This window comes from Macrotis lagotis, chromosome X (assembly GCF_037893015.1).
Source record: "Macrotis lagotis isolate mMagLag1 chromosome X, bilby.v1.9.chrom.fasta, whole genome shotgun sequence".
NCBI classification, from domain to species: domain Eukaryota; kingdom Metazoa; phylum Chordata; class Mammalia; order Peramelemorphia; family Peramelidae; genus Macrotis; species Macrotis lagotis.
The window spans coordinates 441407818-441434980 of NC_133666.1; the positions used below are offsets into that span (position 1 = coordinate 441407818).

Sequence of the window (27163 nt, forward strand, 5' to 3'; positions counted from 1 at the left end):
TGACCTTAGGTGAGACATTTATCTTCCATTTCCTCATCTGTTAAATAGGGATAATTTTAGCATCTACCTCACTAGGCTGTCACGAAATATTACCAAATGAGGCAATATTTGTAAAAGTGCTCTGCAAACCTTAACAAACCTTATAAACAAATGCTTAGCTATTAAAGTAATTTGTTGGTATAGTAATGAACTGGTGCACTCATTCCATAAAATAATTTAGAATTATGTTCAGAAAGTGATAAAGATTTCTACCTTTTGATCTTGAGATCCCACTGCTTGGAATGAAGAAGTCAGTGATATAAAAGTTATAGTCCCCAATTACAGAGTAGCACTTTTTGAGGTAGCAAAGAATACCATCAATCAGTACAATCAAAGGTACCCATCAACTAATCATCTGGTGCAAGAATGTTGTAAAATATTATTATCTGTATGAAATTATGACTATGATAAAGGTTGGTCTCTTTATTTTCCTTTGTTCTTGAAGAGGACTGAAATGACATCACTATTGAGAGTCAAGTTACAGTTTGATCTAAGCTCGGAATGCTCTTACCACAGATTGGGCACAAAAAAGGATTTATGAATGTGTGTGTGTGTGTGTATATATATATACATACATATATTTATATATACAATGTGATAAATATATGTTAACAAGGGAAGACTTGTGTGAACTAATGCAAAGAGAAGTAAGAAGAACTGTAAGAAGACAAATGATATATAAAATTACTACACAATGCAAATGGAAAGAATGATCACACAACTGAAACTGACTGCAATGAAAGTACCACTGCCATGCTTGACTCTGATATGAAAAGGTACTTTCCTAGTCTTTCCCCCCCCCTTAGGTAGAGAACTATGCATGCAGAACACTTTGCAATGTTGGACTTTGGTGATGTGTTGGTTAGTCTTGTTGGCTTTTGAGCAGGAGGAATATTTGGGAATATAATTAATATAAAAAAATTATTAACAAGATAAAAGCCAGATGTGGTGGTATACACTTGTAGTATCTGCTACTGGGGAAGTGGAGGCTAAGTGAATTCCTTGGAAATTCAGAGGTGCCATGTATTAGATTAATTGGCTATTCAGGCTAAGCCCAACAGCAATATGTAAGCTCCTAAGAGTGAGAGGCCACTAGGTGGCCCTCAAAAGAGTGAATTAGTTCAGGTCAAAAAATGGAGTGGGTCCAAGCTTTTACGCTGATTGGTAGCTGGTTTAGTCCTATGAATGTCTACTGTTTTTTTCTAGGTTCAGATGAAATAAGCAGACTAAATCTTAAAAAGTAAGAAAAATAAAAAAAGATAAAAAAAGCAATTTGGCAAAAACTAATTTTTCAACTATATCTGATTTTATATATATTATTTCATATCCATTATCTACCACCTCTTCAATGAGGGGTATAGCATAGATCTTTTCAACTTTTTTACAGTATTGAGACTAATAATTATAATTATAAAACATTAAGTTTGTTTATTCTGTGCTTTCCATTTATGTAGTTGTAGTAATCAGGTACATTGTTTACTAACTTTTAAAAATTTCATTCTGTATCATTTTATACAAATCTTCCCATGAGCCTTGGAATTCTTTATGTGTTTCTTACGGCATAGTAATAATATTCCATTGTGCTCATGTACTCAGTCATTTCACAATCAATGGGCATCCACTTGGTTTCCAGGTCTTTGCTACCACAAAAAGTGCTGTTAGGAATATTTTGGTATAAATGGGACCTTACTTTCTGCTTTAACTTCTTCAGGAAAAATGCTTAGCAATGGAATCTCTAAGTCAAAAGGCATTTTAAGCTGTCATTTACATATTATTCCAAATTGCTTTCTAGACTGTCCAGAGAAATTTATATATCCTCCAATGTCACATTAATGTGCATTTTCTTACTGAGTGACCTCAATGACTCCCAAAGTCCTAGATGTGATGAGTTTGTGATGCCTGTGAGACATCTAATTCCAGATGTCCAAAATATGACTTAAGAGTCCATTTGCTGAAATCATCCCAGCAGTGACTTAATCAAATAAAAAGGGTCTGGTGTTGCCAGCCCAGGAGAAGTCCACTCTGTTGGCTTTGGACTTGAACTTTGTGGAATGAGTGCCAATAAGAACTGAGATAATTTTGAACCTAATTCTTCTCTTTGTCCAGCAACTGGAGTGGCCTGGAGTGATTTTTGGAGGCAGTTTGATGGCACAGGACTTGGGTCTGAATTCAGGAAGACTTATAGTGAGTTCAAATCTAGCTTCAGATACTTACTAGCTGTGTAATCCCAAGGCAAGTCATGTAACTGCTTGCCTCAGTTTCCTCATCTGTAAAATGAACTGGAAAAGACATGGCAAACCACTCCAGTATCTTTGCCAAGAAAACCCCAAATGGGAACATGAAGAGTTAAACAATTACAATGAGAAAGGTGCTGGGGGAAATGTTTTAATGCTATTCTTCTTACTGTATCTTTAAGCAAATAACCTTTTGTAAAAGCAGTTAAAAAGAACTGGAGTACTAGTCACTGACTTCCTAAAATTGTGGGTAACAAAATCAGTGGGATCTTAGGCTAACTGCAGAGAAGAGACATTTCCCAACACCTTCAGGGTTCCAGAGAATATGATATAGGTTAAAATATAGTAGGCCCTGCCCTCAGAGAGGATTCAGTGACATTATACTGTGATTACTTGAAGAAGACACTGAAAGGCTACAAAAATTGCCCCTAGGGATAGTTACTTATTGACATCTGAAGCCAATCTTTGGGAAGTTCTTTGGCATGTGAACAAATGACATAGTATTTAAAAGAAAAGTTTTACTATTTCATGACTAAAAAATAAGATAAAATAAAAGAGCTCATTATCTTTTTTTCCCCCCTAATTCCTATCTAGTTCTGAATTTCTGTTAATGTTGAGGGCACCAGCATCTTTCTGGTCACTAAGGCTATCAAGACTGTTATCAGTTCTTGACTCCTCATTCACATTTATCCCACCATGCAATTCTTGAACAAATCTTATCATTTCTACCATTACTACATGTCCCACATATGGTTCCTTCTTTCCACTTACATAGCTACCACCCAAGGCCAATTCCTCTTCACTTTTCAAATGGACTATTACTATATCTATCTGTCTGGTCTCTCAAATGTCTTCCTACTCCTATTTCAATCCATCCATGATTTTCCATACTACTTCCCTATTCAATAAACTCTAATGGTTCCCCACCACCTCCAGGGATCAACTGAAAAAATACTCTGGCATTTTATTTTTATTTACTTATTTAAGGTTTTTGCAAGGCAAATGAGGTTAAGTGGCTTGCCCAAGGCCACACAGCTACGTTAACTATTAAGTGTCTGAGAATGGATTTGAACTCAGGTATCCTGACTCCAGGGTCAGTGCTCTATCCACTGTACCACCTAACCACCCCATACTCTGGAATTTTAAAGCCCTTTACAGTCAACTCCTCCTTGCCTTTTCAGTCATCTTATGGTTTACCTCCTTCCATGTAATCTACAATCCAAATGTTACTTGCTATTCCTTGAATATGAGACTCCAACTCTTGACTTTTCACTTTGGAATGTTCTTCCTCCTCATTTCTGCTCCCTGGCTTCCATTACACCTTCTTTCCCAGTACCTTCACCCACTCCACCTAGGGCAAGTGCCTTTCACCTGAAATGACCCTCCATTTACCGTACATACATCCTGAAATTACACTTTTTGAATAGTGTCTCTCTCATTAAATTGTGAACTACTTGAAGGTAAAGCCAAGGTTTTTGACTTTCTTTGTTATCTTCCTGTAAATTCATACTGATTGATTGATTCTTTTAATAGTGGTAATAGTAAAACAAGTTAGAGAATGAGGGTGAAATTAAAAAATTAAAAAAGTAAACACTAAATACACAGGAGAGCTGAAACAAGAATATCAATATTTTACCTCTCTATCCAGAATAAATGCTGTTGTTAGAATCTCTCCTTTGTCTTTATCGAGGAAGAAGACAAAAGGTTGGGCAGGCTCCTGAGAGACAATCTTATAAGAAATTTTGGAATTGATATGACCTTCCTCATCAGCATCTGTTGCACTAACTTTCATCACAAGTGTATCTGGAGACAGAACAAAATATATTTTCCTCTCGATTCAACCCCTTCTTTCCAAATTTTATATATTATATGAGTTTTAATTTAACTTTAAAATTCAGGAGTTGCAAAATGTATGAATATAAACCAAAAGAAAACATTTTTATTGCATTTTTATCAGATATAAGTACGCTTCATTTTCCTACCATTAAAATTTTATTATTTATATTTTTATATAAATAATAAATGTAATAATAATAAAATATAAATATATAAATAATAAAATATTTATATTTTATTTATTTATACCTGTCATCACCACCCCTCAACTACCAGGTGTGCACATGCACACACACACAAACACCACACACCTCTTTTATAATTCTTTTTGAGTTTTTCAAAAGAATGCTATAGTTTGCCAAGAATAATTTTATTTTTAAGTATTTATATTCATGGTAGTACTTTTTTTTCCAAATAAGAAACACATAGGTTAAAAGAACACTTACTCAAAGATACTTCCAAATTATTTAAAATGTTCATTCATAAAATAGTAATAACTCACTTGCTGGGCTTTGTTCTTCAACAGATCCAACAAAGACTTCTTGGGTGAATATGGGATCATTATCATTTATATCAAGAACCCTAATTCGCAACTCTAATGGATTTTCCACGTTGTTTCCCTGTTCATCCAAAGCATAACCTCTTAGCTGAAATAATATTGAACAATTAAATAAGGATTGAAATATTTCATGTTTAGCAAAATTAAAAAGGCAATTTGAAAATTAAGGTAATAAATCCCACAATATTAAAATGGATAGCAGTTTATTAAAACAAATGTAAAATGATACCACTTACTACATATAACGGAACTTCTTCTCGGTCAAGAATCTTAGTAATATTTAAATCACCAGTATTCTGATTAAAGACAAATACACCAAAGGGTGGTTCTGTAATTCCTTGTCCGGTGTATTTATATGTAATTTTTATTTTTTTTTCCTCAGCAATATCAGAGTGTATCTGGCAGAAAAACGACAGATTGAACATATTAATAAATTTTTTAAAACTCCTTTAAATTTTTAGGTAAACAGTTTTACAAAGGAAAAGTTTCCTTTGAATGGATTAAGATGTATAAGACAGTGTAACTTTTTTCTTGAATGTTCTTAAAATCTGGAAAATCTGGTACTTACATTTGGAGGAATATGAATAGTGATATCTCTCTTTTTTTATAGGAACTATCCGAGGAAACTGGCAAGAACCAGGACAAGAATCAAGTCTGTAGACTAAAACTAAGGGAGTTTATTCAAGAGCGTGCCTTAGGCCCTTCCACCCAAAACAAGGTCTTTTGTTTTAATTTAATGATTCTTGTTTAGTCAGCTTCTCTCCTGAATCACCAGAGAATAAAAGAAGGCAATAGAAAGGACAAGAAAGTATCAATCATACTTAAGAACATACACAAAAAATGAAGTCCATGGTCCTCATTTTACTCATCAAGGAAAGGCTAAAAGATTTCTTGGAATATTTGCTATATTTTATGTTCTATATTCTATAGAGTATCTTATATTCTACAGAATGCTTTTTTTTTTTTAACATTAAAAGGGAACTAAATATATTCAAGTTACCTGGAAAATTCACTTATGTGAAATATCAGGAACATCTCATTCCCCAAGTGAGGTTGGACAAAAGGATATACTGATAATGTTGGATAAAAGAATATAAGCTTTGCTAGTTGATGGGTTTTGAAAAACCAAATATGTTATAAACTAATGACTTAAGGTATCATTCTAACATTTACCCAACTCTAGTATAAAAATTTGGATTTGGTCCTGCTGCACAATCCTTGTATTTCAAATATCAGAGGTGCATTTTATCTTGCCTCTCAGACTTACTTTGGCAATTGGATTCTTCTTTGAGTGGTCCTCTCCTTCTCGAAGGGACACAGGGGCAGTGATCCACTCTCTCTTTTGTCGCAGTAAGTGCCCTGGTTGAGAGATCTGATCATTTTTATTACTTGTATATAAAACCTATTAAGATAAAACAAGATGGAATTTTGAGCATCTTAAAACTTTGAGATTTTTCTTTGGATATATTATACACAAGTTTCAAAGTATAGTATTCTATAAGTTTATTTGTCCAAACTAACATTTAAATGCCTATTTTTACCACCACTACCCCCAAAACATAAAACAAAAAATAAGTACAACTTTCAAAGAGGGATAGAAGTAGACTATCTTTGTTTTTTATAGTAGTAAAACCTTTCTGGCCTTTATTTCATTTTCACTGAAGGCAGCTTATAAACTAGTAAAGTACTGTAATTTATTATTAAATAAAAACTAAGGTTTCTTTTCTGTATTAAATTTTAGTGAACCCCTGGTTAACTGCTCAAAATTATAAGAAAAAAATCTTAGCGAAAAAGAGACTTAAATTTGTCCCATTTCAAGTAAAATTACTGGTTTATAAAATTTACAGGTTTAAGGAATGACAAAGGGAATTAGTCTCTCTTGCTTCCAGAACCTTATCTGGGCTTCAAAAATTCTTGAAAATGTTTATCATCAAAGCAATGAAAATGACTTAAAAATTAGATCTGTTCCCATCTCATTCTGATGTTCAAAATCACATGAAAAATGAAGGAAGGACAATATTGAGTGAGAACTTATTTCAAAATATTTACAATAGCCATTACAAGATCTTAAGATCTTTCTAAGAGCTGAAACATTTCTTTTATCAATCATAAACTTCTGCTCTCCAAATAAATTATTCCCTTTCCCCTATCCCAGATGCCTACCTCTAAGTGAAGTCCATTACTAAGGTGAAAGTAGATCTGTAAAATAAAGATATATGTTTATTTTCTCATAATATACATCCTATCACCATGACAGCTTGAGTACATCAGAAATATTTTAAAGAACAATATATTTACAAAACAGCTTAGGAAATTGAAGTGAAAAAAATTACTTTTCTTATTTTTTTTCCTTCTTATTGTTATTCAGAATAAAAATGGACTTGAATTCAACACACCAAAAATTTTGTTGAGTCTTTTCAATTGTGCCTGATTCTTCATGACTCTATTTGGGGTTTTCTTGGCAAAGATAATGGAACGGTTTGCCATTTCCTTCTCCATTTTTACAGATGAGGAAACCGAGGCAAACAAATTTAAATGACTTGTCCAGGGTTACAAAGGTAGGAAGTGTCTGAGGCCGGATTTGAACTTAGGAAGATGCATCTTTCTGAGTCCACTGGGCCACCTAGAGACAAATAATTAAATTATGCTATATCTTATAAAGGTACTTGGATGACTTTTTCTTTAAGACCCCAAGTAAACTAATTTCAAAATCTGACATATAAACTTAGTGTCTCCATTAAACTTCCACATTTCTTTATTCCCCACAATCTTGCCATATTTCACCTGACTTATTCCAGCTCTCTCAGTCTTAACATTTCTCATTATTTTCATTCATCTTCTATTCCTTCCCTTTTATTGCAGGGAAAGGGGAAGACCTCCTGTTTCCTAAGACTAACTGCTCTATCTGTTCCCTTAATCACTTCTATCTAGGTACCTGGTTATTCTATTCTTCTCTTACATTTTCAAGGTCTCATCCCACTGCACTCTTCCCCTACAAAGAGTTAAATTATGCTATATCTTATAAAGGTACTTGGATGACTTTTTTTTTAAGACCCCAAGTAAACTAATTTCAAAATCTAACATATAAACTTAGTGTCTCCATTAAACTTCCACATTTCTTTATTCCCCACAATCTTGCCATATTTCACCTGACTTATTCCAGCTCTTTCAGTCTTAGCATTTCTCATTATTTTCATTTATCTTCCATTCCTTCCCTTTTATTGCAGGGAAAGGGGAAGACCTCCTGTTTCCTAAGACTGACTGCTCTATCTGTTCCCTTAATCACTTCTATCTAGGTACCCTGTTACTCTATTCTTCTCTTACATTTTCAAGGTCTCATCCCACTGCACTCTTCCCCTTTGGTTAAAAATTCTATCAATTGCACACAATTCAAATATTTTCTGTTCTTTTCATTTACAATATTGTCACTGTATATCTTGTTTTTCTTGTTCTTATATTTCACTTGACATCAGTCCATATCTTTCCATGCTTTTCTGAGTTTTTCTTATTCCCCTTTTCATGGCTTAGTAATATTTAACTGAGGAAAACAGATGACTCCATGGACAGAGCATTGAGCCTGGAGTCAGAACTCACAAGCTATGTGACCCTGAGCAAGTCACTTTAACTCCATTTGTTTTAATCCACTGGAGAAGAAAATGACCAAGAAAATCTGATTATCAGTTTGGTCCACGAGTCACAAACAGTCAGACATGATTCTGCAGCAATAATATTTCACTGCATCTATATATCACAGTTTATGTCATTATAACCCTTTCAATGGACATCAATCTGGTTTCCAGTTCTTTGTTATCACAAGAAGTTCTTGACTTCATTTTAATACCAAACTTCTTGAGAGTGGTCTAAGCTTAACTACCTTTATTGTCCACTCTGTATCTCCTTGCTATTTAACTTTTGCTTTGTGAACTTAAGGTAATCAGTGGCCTCCTAAATTCCAAGGATTAACTCTGAAACAAAAGATACTGGCTTTGGGACTGTAACTCATTCCCTTCCTTTCAAATGTAGTTTGTCTTTTAGGATAGTTCAGGAGTATAGGAAAGTGGTATACTAGAAATAGCTTTCTACCTCGAATAAGTAAAGATCCAAGTTCAAAATCTGACATATGCCTTAATCTTCCTGTTATCGCTGTTCAGTCATATCTGACTCTTCATGACCCTGTGGACCATTCTGTCCATGGGTCTTCCTTGGCAAAGACATTGGAATGGTTTGCTATTTCTTTCTCCAGTTAGTTTCTGCCGACAATTGTTCATTTATTTCATTGGCTTTCCCCTCCTACTCTAATAGTGCTTACTGGTTCCTTTTCTTCTTATGTTTTCCATGCCCCCCCCCCCCCCAAGCCTTCTTCTCAAAACAATCTCGCTTGATAATCTCATTCTTATATGAATAAAACCCAGACTTTACCTTTAGTCTGGATGCTTCTCAAGTCAAAGACTCATATTGCAATAGCTAATAGCTTCCTTATCATGATTTAATAGAGAGAACACTGAACTTGATGTCAGAAAGACCTATCTTGTTCACTTGTTTCAGAAGTTTATTAGCAATATGACCTTGGGTAAGTCAACTCACTTCATCAATAAAATGAGTAGGCTGTACTCATCTCAATGACCCTTAAACTACCTCTCGGTTTTAAACCTATGATCCTATGATGTATTTGTAGTCCTGGCAACACTGTACACAAACCTGAACTTATGTTTCTTTAAAAACTGTTTTCTAGGGGCAGCTAGGTGGCACAGTGGACAAAGCACTGGCCCTGGAGTCAGGAGTACCTGGGTTCAAATCTGACCTCAGACACTTAATAATTACCTAGCTGTGTGGCCTTGGGCAAGCCACTTTAACCCCATTTGCCTTTCAAAAAAAACCTAAAAAAAATAAAAACTGCTTTCTATCTTGACTTCCCTATTTCTTTTCATGGTACCTTGTCTGAGATTGAAAAGGTTCAAAATTTTGGCACCATCTTAAGTCTTCCCTCTCACTCCCCTTTAAGCACAGTTGATCTCCTTTACTATAATGTTTCTCAAATATACCCTCTGCTTTTCATTATTGTAACCACTACTATTAATATAGTACTTTAATGTTTACAGAGCAATTTCTTTACAAAAGTTGAATTGGACCGTTCTGTAGTCTTCACACTCTGTATTTAGATCCCAGCTCTCTGACAGCTGTTAGCCTGACTTCAATGGATGAAGGACATAGGAGTTCCAATGTCATATGGAAACTAAATCCATAAAGATCTAAAATTTTTGAACTGAAAATATGGATCTTTTCCTTTCCCTTTCTCCCTCCCCCCCATTTTCCCACCCTGATACTAATCTTTACATCCTATAGGCACCTCCCTTTGACAAATACAAAATCCCCAGTAACTGATCTAACCTATAACCAAATCTCCTCTAGCACCCTAACCTCACAATTCCCAAGTTCTCTACCTCTGTGTCCTTCACTTTCAAGTCTCCCCTTAGGCATATTATAATTCATTACCCACCTCAAAGATCTCAAGTTCTGAGCTTCCCCGTCTGACTGTAGCCTATTTACCTTCTGTCTATTCTACTCCCTCTCGCAGTTACTAAATCTGACCTTTGTGTGTCTCTATTCTAAGTGCTCTCATCACAAGTCCTCTGTTAGCTTTATTTATCTCTTGGTCTAGCTTGACACCCAACTCCCTAATTCCAAAAATGATCTTGTTAATTCCCTAGAATAGTGCTTCATGGCTTCTTGATGTTCTGCTGTTCTTGCCAGAAACAAATCCTAATTCTGAGACATCAAATGACCAAATAATTGCTAATTCCAATGGCCTTTTCTAAATCTTCCTTAATTCTGCAGGAAACCCAAACATTTTAAACTAAATACCTCCCCTCTCCAAGTGTGTGGGGGGAAGACCTCCTTGATATTTTCTCTTAATGACATTTACATTCAGGCCACTCAGATTCAGATTCTGGCCACCCAGAATCATTCTTGACTGGTAATGATGACAATGATAATGACAGTTTGTCCTTCATTTGTGAAGACCATGACATTGGGGAGGTTATGTCATGACAAGAACACAGAATGGATTTGAGGGAGGGGGTGCTGTGCTAAGCCACGGGTCTCACTTTCTCCTTCGGAATGGATTAGGATGACTAAAGATGACCCTGGATGTGAGGCAATCAAGGTTAAGTGATTTGCCCAAGGTCATGAAGCTAATAATATCTGAGACTGGATTTGAACTCAGTTCCCCTTTACCAGGGACCAGTGCTATTTCTTCCTTCAAATGGCTGAAGAATCATCACATTCTATCACTGTTAAGGTCCATACCTAGGATTCTGTGACCAGAACTGTGTAGGAAGTCAAATGGGGCATTCTGGTCTGATTTTCTCACTCTACAGATGAGGAAACTGAGGGTTAAGTCACACATGTAGATCTATCAGAGGAAGGATTTGAACCCACTTCCTTGGACTCCATTGCCACTTTCTACTTTATCAAAACCATGTCACAGAAAGTGAGTTGGATAAGAACAGATCATGAGGTACATTAGGTTCTTTCCAAATCTATGACAAGGTGTCATGAAAGGGAGTTCAGTTGTTTATTGTGGGATAGAGTTCCTCATCAGTGAGAGCACACAAGTAAAGACTGGATGGTCACCTGCCAAGGATTACAGACCTGTGCAGACTTAAGTCACAGGTTTGCTAACAGGAAAATATTAAGAATTTTTGAAAGACAAACTCACAACTGACTTTTATAACACACAGAAAGAATGTGTTCTGGGAAGAACCAGTCAAACAGAAGGAGAGGACAAGCAAGCAGGGGAGAAGGGAAGGAGTGTCAGAAGGAAGACATTAAAATTAAGGAGGGCCAGTAAAGGCTTTCTGTAGAAGGTAAGACTTTAGCTGAGACTCGAAGAAAGCCAAGGAAGCCAGAAAGCAGAGATGAAGAGGGAAGGAATTCTAGGCCTGGGGGGGATATAAGAGTCTTAGGTAGAATCTGAAATCTGGTCTTCCAGAATATACAACATTCTAGCCACTATAACACAATGAATTTTTATAACTCTCACCATTTTCACAAAATCAAAATTGCTGCAAGGGTCTCCCATTTAACACTTGATAATATAAGGATAACTAACAAGTAATAAAATCTATGATAACTCCCTTCCAGGCAGTACTTCCAGTGATGTAACTAACTCTATGAGTCTCAGAAAAAATTCTACTTAAGAAGAATGCTTTCAATTCACTGACTCAAGAAAAATAATTTTTCTAATATCAGTTGAGACTAGAACAATATAGAATGGACCTGCCTAAATGCCCTTATATTTAATGGTACTTTATATACCCTGGAGGTCTTTGAATGAAAAAAGGTATCTCTTTTTCCTACACAAACCACCCTGTCTACTAAAGTATTTTTTTAAGCTACTGAAATATGATCTATGCTTTCTGTTTGATAAAGGCTAGATAATTTCCTCAAGGTAAGGAAAAAAATAGTCAGAGGAATGTGGAAAAGTTTAAACAACTCTGTAAAAAACATAATCTAAGCTGTTAAATGTCCCCTTTTGTTCAGATGGAGGGGAAACATCAGAAGGGTTGATGGTTTTTGTTGATGCATCTCAGCTGGAATCTGGCAGAATATTCTGTGTCTCTAGTAAACTCAAGTCCATTGCTTCAGCACTACCATAGAATGTCCACAACCATGCTCAAATATTGCCTGGGATTGCCTGGAGCCATCACTAGAAAAACCAATGAGGGTCTAACTTGCCTCAAGAAAATATGATTACTTCAGGCAAAAACCCAATTAGGTTCATTTTAGGGACAAAAGTCCAAAAATGACACAATCATAATAAAAGATTCAGTTTCTGAAATACAGTATTTCAATTATGTGTTATCTTCAAACTACAATGAACTTGAACAGTTTGTAATTTGTCTATGATTTTGATTATGTAATTAATGAAAGACAAAGATAGTGATGATGGGGCTCAGGTCAGCACTTCTAAACTACCTTTGACTTAAACATGTTCTGTGGCCACCGGGCATGGGAATGAAAAAATTTCTCAATACTCTCAGAGAAACATGAGAGATAAAAGATTCAATTCAATCCAACAATGAGGTGTTTTCTATGTACAAAGCACTGGGGAGAAAGAAAACAGTTAAAAATCATTTCTAATCATTAAGATGTCTACATATCACTAGTGAGAATTGCAAAAATATATACAGAGAAGTCAATATTTGCAAATTTTATAGAGGTGAATAAAGAAAGACTTCATGGCCCAGGACAATGCTGAAGGACTTGGGATGAAGCGAAAGAGGTGTCTCAATAGATAGAAGAATACTTTTTTTCCTTGAGGTTTCTTTTTGGGGAGGGTATCTATGCTTTGCTTTATAACATGACTATTAAAGAAATGTTTTAATGACTACACATTTATAACCTATATCATATTGCTTGCTTTATCAATGAGAGGGGCAGTAGGAAGGATGAGAATTTAGACAAAACTCAATTTTTTTTAATCTTGTTTTTTGCAAGGCAATCGGGTTAAGCAACTTGCCCAAGGTCACACAGCTAGGTAATTATTAATGTCTGATGCTGGATTTGAATTCAGGTCTTCCTGACTCCAGGACTGGTGCTCTATCCACTGTGCCACCTAGCTAGCTGCTCCTAAAACAATGTTAAAATTGTTTTTGCATATAACTGAGGAAAAATAATATAGTAAAATAAATAAAATTCAGAGGGAGAAAAAATACAAAGGTTAAAAAAAGGCTTCATGAAGGAGGGGACATCTGAGTGGAGTCTTGAGGGAAGATAAGGATTTTTGAGAGGTAGAGATGAAGGAATGAGTGAATGTATGGAGGCAATATATAAAATGGTATGTGGAATAGCAAGCAGGTGAAGTCTAGATGGAATGTGGGTGGAGCCCCTAGAGGGGAGTCACATGAAATATAATTCAAAGGGTAGACCGAAGGCAGATTACAGAAGTCTTTAAAATAGGAAGTCTCGGAGGGCAACTAGGTGGTACACTGGATCAGTTCAAACCTGGTCTTGGATACTCACTATGTGATCCTGGACAAGTTACTTAACTCTGCCTCAGTTTCCTCATCTATAAAATGAACTGGAGAAGGAAATGGCAAACCACTGGTGCCAAGAGAACCCTCAAATGGGTCACAAAGAGTCTGAAATGACTGAAAAACAACCCAGTACTTTATCCTACAGGCAAAAGAAAGTCCCTGAAAAGTTTTTGACTAAAGAAATGACACATTTAGGGTTGTGTCTTAGGAAGAATATTTTGGCAGCTGTGGGGAGGAATAGATAGAAATGGGGAGAGATTGGAAACTGGGAGACCAATCAGCAGGCTCAGGGAGAGATGATAATGGATTGAACTGTAGTTGTGGGGCAGTGATGGTAGGATGAGTGGAAAAAAAAGAAAAGGAATTGATGGGAGATGGAGATAGGATCAATAAGACTTAGTAAGTGAATGGATGTGATGGATATGATTAGGTACAAGAGTTGAATAGATTTTGATGAACAAAAGACAGTAATAACCTCAATAGAATGGGAAATTTTGATGAGGAAAGGGGGAAGTGAAGGGAAGATGGATTCCATTTTCAACATGTTAACTTTGGAAGGAAGACAAATATTCAGATGGAGACAGTTCAGGAAATAAAACACCAACTTAATTTCAGAGAATTTGGGTTCAAATAATGCCTATGATGCTTACAAATTGTATGATGTTTGGCAACTCACTTAACTCCCATGGGTTTCAATTTTCTAAAGAAATGAGGGGTTTGGACTAGCTGTCCTCTGAAGTCTCCTCCATGATCCAGTGTTTGACAAGTAGCTTGGTGCTGGGCTATAGTTCAAGAGAAATATCGGGTCTTGATGTTAAAGAGGGATTGCTTAGGGTCGTCTGCATAGAGACGGCAACTGAATTTGTGGGTGAAGATACTGCCAAGGGAAAGAGATGCAAATAGGGCCCAAGATAAAGGTTTGAAAGGTATTCATCCTTAGATAAATAGAAGATGGAAGAAGAAACAGTAAAATAAACTGAGTACAGGTCAGACAAGGAGGAAGGAAAACAAGGAGGAAGCAAAGGAAAGCTGTGAATAGGTTCAAAAGGATAAAAAAATGAGGAAATAACATTTTTAGTAAATAGTGTGAAAAGACAGACTATGAGTGAGTGGTGAAGTAGTGAAGACAATTAGTATAATGACTCAAGAAGTCTGGCAGTAAAAGAGAAGAGAAATAAATATAGATGGGGGCAGCTAGGTGGCACAGTGGATAGAGTACGGACCCTGGAGTCAGGAGGACCTGAGTTCAAATCAGCCTCAGACACTTAAATTACCTAGCTGTGTGGCCTTGGACAAGCCACGTAACCCCACTGCCTTGCAAAAAACTAAAAAAAAGAAAAAAAAGAAAAAAAGACAAAAAAAGAAATATAGATGGGATGGTAAGGTCAAAGTAATATTTTTATTCTGTACTTTAAGGTTGGAGGAGATCAGAGGGCATTCAAAGGAAGCAGAAAAATAGCGCCAATGGATAGAGAAAGTTTGAAATCATCTGTGGGAGGTTATTTCTAAAGTGTGAAGCTTGTAATTAAAATAAAACATTTTCCTCTCTACTAAAAAAAAATGGAGAAACTTACTATGGTTGGTTTTGCACTTCTTGACTGTATATCATTAGGAACAATGATAACTCTTAAAAAAAGTGAAGACTGAGTGGTTTTTCCATTCCTCTCTTGGATTGAGGAATTCAATGCATCATCAAAAAAATGCACTACTCCAAAGGAAAGATCTTATATACATCAAATATACATAATAGGACTATTTTTGTAGCAAAGAACTAGAAACAAATGTTCATTGATTGGGGAATGGCTAAACAAAATGTAGTATATAATTGTACTAAAATATCATAAAAAGATAAATGTGGAGAACTGAGATAAGCATGGGAAGACATGAAAACTGATGCAGAATTAAGTAAATGCTACCTAACTTTAACATAACATTTACTATCTGATCAGCAATTATTACCTCATTTTATCCTCTGGAATCAAGTAACTCTGTGAGGTAGGGGCAATTATTATTTATCCTCATTTTACAGATGAAGAAACTGAGACAAAGGTACATGACTTGTCTAGATCTATAGCAGGGTTAAAACTAAGATCTTTGAAAGTTCAAACTCTATCCACTGAACCATCCAGCTGATCCTATGTGGAAGAATCAGAAAAACAATACAGTGTCTATAGAATAGAATTGGAAATAATAAAAAAATAATAAAATTATGAAACTGAATACTGTATAATTATAATGTCCACTCTTAGACCCTAGGAAGAGATAAGGAAATCCACTTCCCTTGTCTTTTTGTTATAGATGGGGGTCTACGGGATTTATTTGTTGGTTAGTTTTGTTGAACCGCCTCATTTCTATTTTAAAAAATTATTCAAGAGATAGTTTACTGAGTATGGAGGAAGAATACATTTGTGAATAAAGGTCATGTAATAAAATAAAATTTATTAATAATAATAAAAAATAAAAATAAAAAACAATAAAAATTTTAAATGGACCACCAAGGCCTAACACATCCATGAAGCTACACAGAGTATAAACAATGAATTATATTTCTGCAAGGTGTGATGGGGTTTCACCCCAGCCAACAGAACTGAATTCCCATTCCTGAAATAATCTCCCTTTTCATCTTTACCTCCTGGCTCACCTGGCTTCTTTCAAGACTCAGCTTAATTGATACTTTCTGCAAATAGCATTTTCACTTCTTTCTTCCCCTCTTCAGTCTCCCCCAGCCCCCCCCCCTCTGGGATTATCTTTAATGTACCTTTACATATCTTATATTTTCGAAGTCATTTACAATAGACAGGGAGAGTTTGAAAACTAGAGAGAATTAGACATGGTTATTTGGGGCAAAGTTCTAGAAAAAACAGAAGTAGGGATCAAGGGCACAAATAGAAAGGTTGAGGGCAGAGGCTACCTCTTCACTGAAAGAAAAAAATGGAGGATGACTTCAAGAAATCTTGAGATAAAAATTAGGGGAGAAGAGGAACTCACTGTGAAATGGCTTCTATTTTTTCAGGAAAATGTGAGGCAAGATTCTCTATTGCAAAATCACTGAATATCCTTAGAGTTCTAACCACATCACAACCAAATTATAACTCAATTAAGTTTTGGAAACATTAAGAGTAAAACATTAAACAAAAACTTAACAATAATTAAAATAAAGCACAGGGTTTTATGATTTATCAATTTCTTGGACATTTTAGAAAGGATCCACTTAGTTACCATGTCTTCTATTATTTAATAATTCAGCAATCACTAAGAACCAGCTCTTAGGCAAGCACCCTAGGGCAAACAAAAGTAGAATGAGATAAGCTTAGATTCTTGTTGCTTAGATACGCATAAACATCTCTAAGAGATAATAAAAATAAAGATAGGTACACTTTTCTGCTTATCAGAAAATATGCTGAGTAAGACTGTCAGCAAGTATTTAAGTTAACTTCCAAGTTCTAAACTACAAACACAATGAAGCCACCCTTTGGTTCTGGTTAACCAAAATGTGGTTTATGATACCTATAGTTGTCACCCTGAAAGAGTTAGAAATGGTTACTAAGCGATTGAGTCATAAAATTTTTATGTCAAGGGCTATTCCTGTTAGGACAGGTCATCTCCTATGAAAGTATTGGCCCTATTTCTACTGATTCCCTTAGAAATCATTAAAAAGTGCAGTCTACCAAAGATAAAGTTCCTCTTTAAAGGCATATGGAAATAAATGAAGATTCTTCATGTATTACCTGGAATGGAAATCTAGATAACATCTTGGTTGATTTTTCAATTTGTTTTACTATTGAATAAAAACTTTTAAAATGCATTGTTGCCAAAATGCATTCAAGTCTAAAAATAAAAACATACCAATGAAGGGTCTGACCATAAAATAATCTAGTCCTATAAGAAATACTAAATTTTAATCTTATTACTTTTTTTTATTCTGATGAATAATGCTGTGGTTCTACCACTTTGTAGTTGTGAAATAAATACTTTTATTAACTATAATAACAGAGTGGAAATGGATCTGGCCTTGATGCCAGAAAGATCTGGATTCTAGTTCTCCAATGATAGATTCTGGTTATGATTCAAAACTTGTCCTTAATTTCTCAGTGTTTGGGGGAATTCTCCAAGATTGCAAATCACAAGACATGGTGTCACTCTACACTGGACAAGGGAGTTCCATTATTCAAACATTATCTATACTAATTAAATCACACAAGATCAATCATTATCCATGCAAACAATTTAAAAAATGTGGGCAATTAAAATTATTATGGTTTTAGGGAGTAATAAAGATCATTTAGACACAATATTTATTGGGGACCTACTATTTGCAAGGACTCTGGGAAATAGAAAACTAAGTCCCTGTTCTCAATTTGTAATGTTTACCACCATGCTTCCAAAAAAAACTTCTAAGAGAAAAAAATATAAACAGGAATGAATACTGGAATAATTCAATACAGAGAAGGAATTTCTTTAGCTTTTATGAAAATTGGTTCTCTTCAAAGTCAGTTCCACATGAGGGCAATCAAAATAAGCCATTTCACCAACCTAGATTAATTTATTGTGCTTTTCTTTCTCCTTTAAGAAACTAAAGAATCAAATACCATCTAGTACAGTCAGCTCACTTGTAAACTTTTTCAATCATAATGGAATTGGTACAAAAGTCAAAAAATTTAAACAAAAAAAGGAAATTCAATGGCTCAATGTTATTGAACAGAATTAAAAAAATTGTTCTCTGACAGTACTTTAGGAATTATAGTATTTCTATTGTAATCATGAGGGGCTGACCTCAGGAGTCAGAAGTGATTGATGTTGCCTGTAGGTTAGAATGAAGTCATTTTAGGTAGAGTGCCTGTAGCAGTCTGAAAGTTGAATCATCAAAGGAATTCATTCAGAACAGAGTGCAGAAGGTCCAAACATTCCTGTTTCTTTGTCTTGTTTTTTTTCTTTTTTTTGAAAATCTTTTTAAAATTTCTAGTTTGTATATATCCAACAATTTAAGAAATAACTGAACAAATAATGGTATATTAATGTGAGATCATCAAAATGTAAGAGATGAGGAATCTGAGGAATTTAATAAATTATGGGAAACATGTAAAGTGAAATAAATCAGAAAATGTATAAATGGAAAAGCAGTTGAGTCAGTGGGGAGAGTGAGGGATGAAAGACTGATAGCTTATGTGTTATACTGATACTCATGAATGTAGAAATACTGGTTTTAAGGAATAATCAATGTCTGCCAAAAACATCTCAAAGTATTCATTATAGATGCAATTTCTTTTAAATAAACACTTTTACTGGTCTCATGTTTAGTGTGACTAAGATTATGTATTTTATTCTAATTAGAAGTCATTTTTGTTAAATCACTACAATAGATGTGTAGACAGATTGAGTTTCTCCCTCCCTGACCCCTCAACAATGTAGATCAATTCATATTTGAATGCTATCACTTTTATACCTAATTAAAGATGTATCAATAAGGGGCCTTTTCTTCTTGATTCGTGTCATTAGATGATCTATAACAAGTGAATTTATTTGTTTTTTTAAATGCAGAGAAGTTGTGATATGTAGCATTCTAGGAAAAACTGCTTCCTAAACTGAAAAAGTCCACCCTCTGAATTCTCAGGTTGTTTTTTTCTGAAAACAAATGAAAAGAACTGGGAAAGCAGAAAAGTAGTATAACATAAGCATACATTAATGTCTGACTATATAGTTAAAATTATTCCCCTAAATCTGACTTACATTATGCCAGAAAGTGGGTAACAATCCTTATTACTTGTTCAGCGTCGATTACTCCCTTCCTACCCCTTTCAAAGAATTCTCATTTGGAGGTCATTTAATCTGTATTTGGTAATTTGTTTTCCCAGTTTCTTCCCCTTTCTTCTGGTCCAGGAAGAGAAATAAAAGAAAATCATAGAGGAGGCTATTGTGCTGAATTAGAAAGACTGAAAAGATTAGCTTGGATTTGTGAGACTAAGAAGAAATGATGAATGCCAAATTTGGTGATCTCCACGAAGCAAGGGAAACCAGAATTCTTGGCAAAATTGAAAAATCAATCCCATTCTGAGCCCTGCTCCCTTCTTTTTGCTATTGCTACTTATCTTTCCATTACTCATATTTTAATTCCCAACCATCTTCTAGGTCCCCAAAGGGCAGGATAAAAGCACCCTGAATTAAACTCAATTACTCAGGGGTTATCAGATGATGCAGTTCTATTGTTTTAAAATAAATTCAATTATAATTCAAGAACTGAAGTGATTCCCTAATTCATCATGATATAAGTAAACAAGGGGCAGTTCCTTGAACTTTATCAGAAATTCTGACAATTGTTCTATTTTGGCAGGTGGCTTTGGCAGACTGCCAAATTGAACCATTTAAAAAAAAAGATATGTAAAAATATATAAAACTAGCTTGTCATACAGAATGGTGCTAGTTTTCAATGACATAGGCACTAAATAAAAAAATCTGAAAACTACAAAAAGTAATATTCTTTACCAACTCGTTTTCACAAATGAATATATATCAATTCTTTATTGAAACAAACTTTTATGTATTATGTAACTCATATGTTGTCAAAAAAGCACCAGAGCTATGCCAGGTTAGCTTTAAAAATTAAAACAAAACAAGCATTCTTTCTAATTATAATCTCACGGCTAAATTTTTTTTTTTGGGGGGTTGCAAAGCAATGAAATTAAGAGACTTGCCCAATATCACACAACTAAGTAATTAAGTGTCTGAACTCAGGTCTTCCTGACTTGAAGGCCAGTGCTCTATTCACTGCACCACCTAGCAGCTCAACAAGTAATATTTTTAAAAGGGTGGTCACATGAAAGAATTTTGGATTTGGAAGGGGAAGCAAAAAGACATCTGTTCAAAAACTTACTGAAATAAGGGGGATGGGCTTTATGGCCTCTAAGGTCCCTACCACCAAGAAATTTATGATCTTAGAAACAAATAATTAAGATGCATTTATAAGTCAAGATAGGGGGTGGCTAGATGGCACAATGGCTAGAGAACTGGCCCTAGAATCAGGAGCACCTGGGTTCAAATACGACTTCAGACACTTAATAATTACCTAGCTGTGTGGCCTTGGGCAAGCCACTTAACCCCATTGCCTTGCAAAAAAAGCCTAAAAAAAATAGTCAAATTGAATTATATTTATCTCCACTGAACTATCATTTTAGGGTTAATATCAATGTTAATGTTTAGAGATCAGTAATGGACGGTAGCACCATAGACTGTGGGACCTGATGTCAAGAAGTGCTAAGTTCAAACCCTTTGTAGTAAAATCAACCAACAATTATTTTATATATTCATTAAGACAATTTTTTATACATTTAATTTTAAACAGCCCTTTTCATACTGAAGATATCATGAACAAACTTTTATCATCCAAATGAAGAACTGAGGTCATTAAGAACATTATCCTAACCAAAATTTTATTTTTTTCTTCATTTATGAGATGTCAGCAGGAAGCATATTTGAGAACTAGAATTTACATATGATTTTGTTTATATATGTATTTATGCACATACATACATATATGTATATGTATGTGTGTGAGAGAGAAGAGGAAGGGGGGTGTAATTTCAGAAACTTGAAATTTAACTAAAATGATAATTGGTAAAATTTCCTTTTGTAGACCATATTTACTATAACTACTTCCTAAAACCTCTTTGGCTTTATTGAAGCATCCTTTTCATTCTACAGAATTCATCTCGGATAGGTCAAACTCAAAGTATTAAGCCCCTTGGTTTTTTAGCTAGGCTTTGCTGGTACCTGGACATCAGACTGATTTTTAATTAAGCATTCTTTTCCATGGGTAACACTTTGGTGGTTAAATATATTATGTGACACTATATGAGCTAGTTAATCTTGCTTAAAAAGAAATATCTCGATTATTAGATTAAAACTCCATTTAAAAAATTAATGGGGAAGCAGTATGCTCAGTGCTAAGAGCTCTGGACTAAAAGTGAAAGGTCCTAAAAGGTCTTTTAAAACCCCAATTCACCTACTTATTGCCAGTATAAACACTGGGGTAAGTCATTCAGCTTTTTTTTGGGCCCCAGAATCCTCAACTGTAAAACAAAGAATGTGGACTAAGTAGTTTCTAAGATCCTTTCACACTCTGAATCTGCTATCATGTATTTGAATTCTGATGTGTTTTAAAGTGTGGGAAATCAAAAGACTAGACCAAGAATTTTCCTACTCCTCCACTGAGGGGGGAATAGGAATGTCTTAGGTATTATGTTCAGCTACTAATTATCTTTATACACTACCAAGATTTGTTTGAGTTGTTCTTTCTTGAGATATGAATGAAACAATTTTAAATTCATAAAAGTTTTATAAGCAGTGTCTGAATGTACAAGACTTTCAGATGAATAAAATGAAGGGTTGATGGGGAGACAGAGACAGAGAGATTTATTTAGAGGATAAGTGTTCACAATTCCAGTCAAGCATATTTAATTTAAATCACATGACAAGCAGGACTTGATTTCACTGTATTTCCCCCAAAGTAATTTTATGTTGATATAAAAGAAGTTACTTCAGAAATAAATAAAAGGTTCTTTAATAAAGCAATGCTGTTTTAATCTAAGGAAAGTAGGTGACTCAGGGGGTTAGCACTCTGTCCTAGAGTCAGGAAGACTCTATATGAGTTCAAATCTAATCTCGAAGACACTGGATAAGTGACTCAACCCTGTTTGCCTCATTTTCCTCATCCGTAAATGAGCTGAAGAAGGAAATAGCAAACTATTCCATTATCTTCCCCAATAATGATTTTATCAAAGTTAACTACAACAAATATTTGCAGTCACTTGGGAGTTAGGTTTCTTTCATCTTTTTGGTTATCCTTGTATGAGGTCAGAGAATCCATTAAAAGGAATCATACTCCCCCATATTCATATTCATGTAAAAATTATTTTAACAAAACATATTAAAATATATTTATATTATACATTTTTGATCATTTGCCATAAGAACAAGATGTATATGCTTTTAAAACAGCAAAAACGAAATAAGACTATTTTGGCCAGATTCAATCCATAATCATCTATTCATTGAGTGTTAATATGTGTCAGACATTGTCCTACTTGGCAGACATCAGAGAAATGAGTCTGACCTCAAGGAACTTTCATTCTAAGAAACAAACCATTTCTCCTTATCTCTATATTTTACTCCTAAACATTATTTTTTGATTGCAAACTAAGTTTAAGAATTATGGAGCACTAGAGGTTCTTCACCTGTGATATCCTCTGGCAGTCTAATGAGGGCTTGAGGTCCCTTCCTTCCCAGGATAATACTTTTAGTACATAAAATACATAGGAATACAAAAGAAAACTTGTAATTAAAATGTAAAAAAAAAAAAAAAGCCAAAACAAGCTAATAAGCCCCCAGTTAAAGAATTCCTAATCCTGGACTCTGCTAGGTGGCGCAGCGGCTGGGTCTGGAGTTGGGAACTCTCATCTTGAGTTCAAATCTACCTGTGTAACCCGGCTACTCAGTCTGATTTGCCTCATTTTCTTCATCTGTAAGGAAATGGCAAATCACTCCAGTATCTTTGCCAAAAAAATTCCAAATGAGGTCATGAAGAGTCAAACAGGACTGAACCGTCTCAGCAACACAAATCCTAGACTAACTCTTCACTGTGTAGAGTTTGTTTTTCTTTGATCTTAGAATGAGCACTGTTGTACGGGACCAGAACATCTAGGCAACGGTCCCTGCCCTCACAGGGCTTGCATCATAGCGGAAGGATGAAACAAATAAAAATTAAAGAATAAACACCTGGAGAGAACAGCTTAGGAAAGGCCCAAGGGGATATCATTCCCAGCTATTTTTTTTTAAGTTACAGGTAACCACATACGCTGTTCTCAGGATCTTCTATGGTCACTGTTTTTTGAGGGAATACAAAAATTAAAGATCAATTTATGAAAACCGAATTATTTGTACCCTAATTCTAGAACGTTCTTATTTAATAGTAATAAATATTAAAGATAAAAAAAAGTCGTAGGCTCTGTGTTCAATGGGTGTTCTCGAGGTTTCCTGTCTCTATATGCCTTGGTTGCTGTGGTTTCTTGAGATGTGAATGAAGCGCGGATTTCAGAGTTAGAAGTAGGTGCCGGGCTACGGGCGCCCCGGCTCGCTGCCCGGGCGGGCCAGGCCCAGCGCGTTCCCTTTGTCTCTCCGCGTCCTCCCCTCCCCCCGCACCTAGGAGAGCCTGGGACCCAGCAGGCGCCTAATAGAGGCCGGCAACGGCCTGGGCGGGCGGCCTCAGGGCCCGCTTCCTTCCTGGGGAGGCAGAATCGCGCGCCCCGAGGCCAGGGAGGGGGCTGGGGGGGCTGGGCCAGGTGCGCGGCGGCCGCGTCCTCCCGGGCTCCCCGGCCCCGGGCTCGGGCGGGGCGCGGACAAGCCCCGACTCGCGCTTTGCCCGCCGGCAGCCTCGGGGCCCGCTGCCTCGGACTCCGGAAAGGGGCCCCGCCCCGCCCCAGGAACCCCCCGGGGATCCCGACTCACCAGGAGCAGCAGCGCGCCCGGCCACCTCCGGGCCCCCCGCGCAGCCATGGCCGAGTCCGCGTCCGTCCGGCCCGGGCAGCCCCGCTCCGCCCAGGCCCTCGGGGCGGCGGCGGCACCGCCCCCTTCCTGCGGGCGCGGCCCCGGGGCGCCCGGGGGGCAGGTGTTCCCCGCTCTGGTTGTGGGGAGACGGCGGCGCCGGGCGGCAGGCGGCGAAGCGGGGCCCGGAGCTCCGCAGAGAGCGCAGCCTCCCCTTCCCTCCGCCCCCAGACCCCCACGGGGACACCTGGGACGGTGACGTCCCCGGACCGGGGACCTGGGCCCCGCCCCGAGCACCCAGCCTAATAGGGTCCGGCCCTGGAGAGGAGGGGCGCCCGGGAGGGCGCGGGGCGGGGCCGCCTCTGCCACCTTTGCGCCCCGGCCGGGGCCGACTCCGGGGGGCGCCCCGCGGGCTGCCCCGGCCCCGCAGGTAGAGGCGGAGAGGAGGGGGGCGCGCCCGCGGCCTGGAGCCTGGAGGCCCGGAGAGGCGCCCCGGGGGACTCGGCCTCCGCCTGCGGGAGCAAAGGCCCCCCACCCCGAGCCGCCCGCGCTTCCAGACGCGCTTATCTGGCCCGGCAGCACCGCAGTTATTAATAGGAAAGAGCTCTGGCCCTGCTCCCACTTCTTTTGGTCACCCTCGACCTAGGCCGAAACTGAAAACTTATTTTAGAAATATCCTCCCTTTTTTGTATTTTTATCAGTTACTAATTTTTAACATTTTATTTAGCATTTTATGGTTTCTCAATTTCGTGTAAAAATTTTAACATTCCTGTTTAAAACTGAGTTCCAAATTCTCTTCCCTCCTCCCTCCCTCTCCCCTCTCCCCTCATCCAGAAGGCAAGCAACTCATACAGGTTATACATACATAGTCATGCAAAACTTTCCCATAATTGTGAAAGAAAACAGACCAAGGAAAAAAAGAACTTCAAGAAAAATAAAGTATAAAAGTGTGCTTCAGCCTACATTCAGACACCGTCAGTTCTTTCTTTGAGGTTTTGGATCTTTCATCAAGTCTTTCTTGATTGTCTTGGTTCTTTGTATTACTGAGAATAGAGAAGTCTGATCATTTTACAACAATGCTTGTACAAGGTATATTTAATTTTGTATCAGCTCCTGTAAGTCTTTCTAGGTTTTTCTGAACACATCTTACTCCTTTCTTATTGCACAATGGCATTCCATCATAACCACATGCCACAAATTGTTCAACCATTCCCCAATTGATGGGCATCTCCTCAATTTCCAATTTTTTTGCCACCAGAAAAGAGCTGCTATAAATATTCTTGTGTGTGTGTATATATATATACACACATATATATTTATAAATCACATATATATTTATAAATCCTTTTCTTTTGAGATACAGACTAAATATCACTTATTATTTTAATCATTTATCTAAAATAAACATACATATGCCCATTTATTAGTAAAGAATTCTTTTGAGATTTTAGAGTATGGAAACATAAGAGGTTTGAAGTGATTTAATTAGTATTTGGAAGAATTACTACACTGGGAGAAGTGGCATGTGATTTATGCTCATCTCCTTCAAGAAGTTCTTCCAAACTTTCACCTCCCATTTTTACACAACTCCTACTCTCCTGAAAAGACCTCAATCAACTCTCCAGGAGGATGCACTGCCCCTAAAGTCTTCCCTATGTAATCCTTCCAGGTCAATGTTTTCCTGGTTGACGTTTAATGTTCCTACACAAATTGACTCTAGCCAAGGTACTACATACACTTATTACAAATTACTCCCCTTCACAGGAAGTGATTCTTTAGAGTCACATATGAGACATTCCATTTCTCTTCTTGTCTTTTCACATTCTGTCCCCATGTCAGGAATGCACTGCCTTTGTAGCATTCCCTTTAGCTTACTTGACATCTCACTTCAAAAATAGCATCCTTCAGGAGACCTTTTCCTGAGTACTCCCAAACTGCTTCATGTGCCCCTCTCCCCAAAGTTCTGAAATCACCTTTTATTTATTTTGACTTAATTTTTCATTTACATCTCTGTGTACATATTATTCTCCCATTGCTCTCCCATGGAATCAAAGTTCTTGAAGGCAGTGATTATTTCAGGGTTTTTTCTTTGTAGCTTTATCACCAAACAGTGACTGATGCATGCTAGACATTTTACGCACACTTGCTCATTAATTGCTCCTGTTCCTCTGGATTCATAGCATTTATGATTTGCACCATTCATTTGGTGTTTCATCAGATACTGTTCATTACATCTGATTAATTGTTGTCTTGTATTTTTATCCTGTTCTTGCATTAGTTTCTGTCTCTGTCTCTGCCTCTGCCTTTCTTTCTGTCTCTGCCTTTGTCTCTCTGTCTCTGTCTCTCACGTTTTCCTACTAGTATGTATTGACAGAAAGAGTAAGGTTTTAGTATCAGGGGAGCTGGGTTTAAGTCTCAGCTACATCACTACCTTAGATAAGTCACTTAATTTGCCTCTGCTTCAATTCTGTTATTTGTAAAATCAAGACTTTCCATTAGTGATCTGTAAGGTTCCTTCCAGCTTTAAATCTATGGCACTATAAACTAATAATTAACCTGTTGATATTGGCTCCACTGATTGGAATGCTTTCACTACCATCAAGGCAATGGTTCTGACCAGGAATGCAGTCCTTCCTTATCAAAACATCTAAAACTATATTAAGTTCCATTAGTTTAGCATATGCCTGGTATATCCTGTTGTAACTGTTTAAGAAATGCTCTATTGGGGGCGGCTAGGTGGCGTAGTGGATAAAGCACCGGCTTTGGAGTCAGGAGTACCTGGGTTCAAATCCAGTCTCAGACACTTAATAATTACCTACCTGTGTGGCCTTGGGCAAGCCACTTAACCCTGTTTGCCTTGCAAAAACCTAACAAAAAAAAAAGAAATGCTCTATTATCTCTGTATGTAACGTCTCTATCTAATC

At 36.8% G+C, this 27163-nt stretch overlaps 1 protein-coding gene across 1 annotated transcript in view; it reads right to left on the minus strand.

Moving 5' to 3' along the window:
• Positions 1 to 24264, minus strand: part of LOC141502965 (desmoglein-2-like) — a 40162-nt gene extending 15898 nt beyond the window's left edge. Inside the window, exons 1-6 of the mRNA XM_074207995.1 lie at positions 24204 to 24264; positions 6832 to 6867; positions 5936 to 6070; positions 4905 to 5066; positions 4612 to 4756; positions 3910 to 4076 (exon numbers count right to left, since the gene is read on the minus strand). Coding sequence (XP_074064096.1) covers positions 3910 to 4076; positions 4612 to 4756; positions 4905 to 5066; positions 5936 to 6070; positions 6832 to 6867; positions 24204 to 24251 — 693 coding nt within the window. The 5' untranslated portion in view covers positions 24252 to 24264. The remainder of the gene's footprint in view (positions 1 to 3909; positions 4077 to 4611; positions 4757 to 4904; positions 5067 to 5935; positions 6071 to 6831; positions 6868 to 24203) is intronic.
• Positions 24265 to 27163: the final 2899 nt, after the last annotated feature.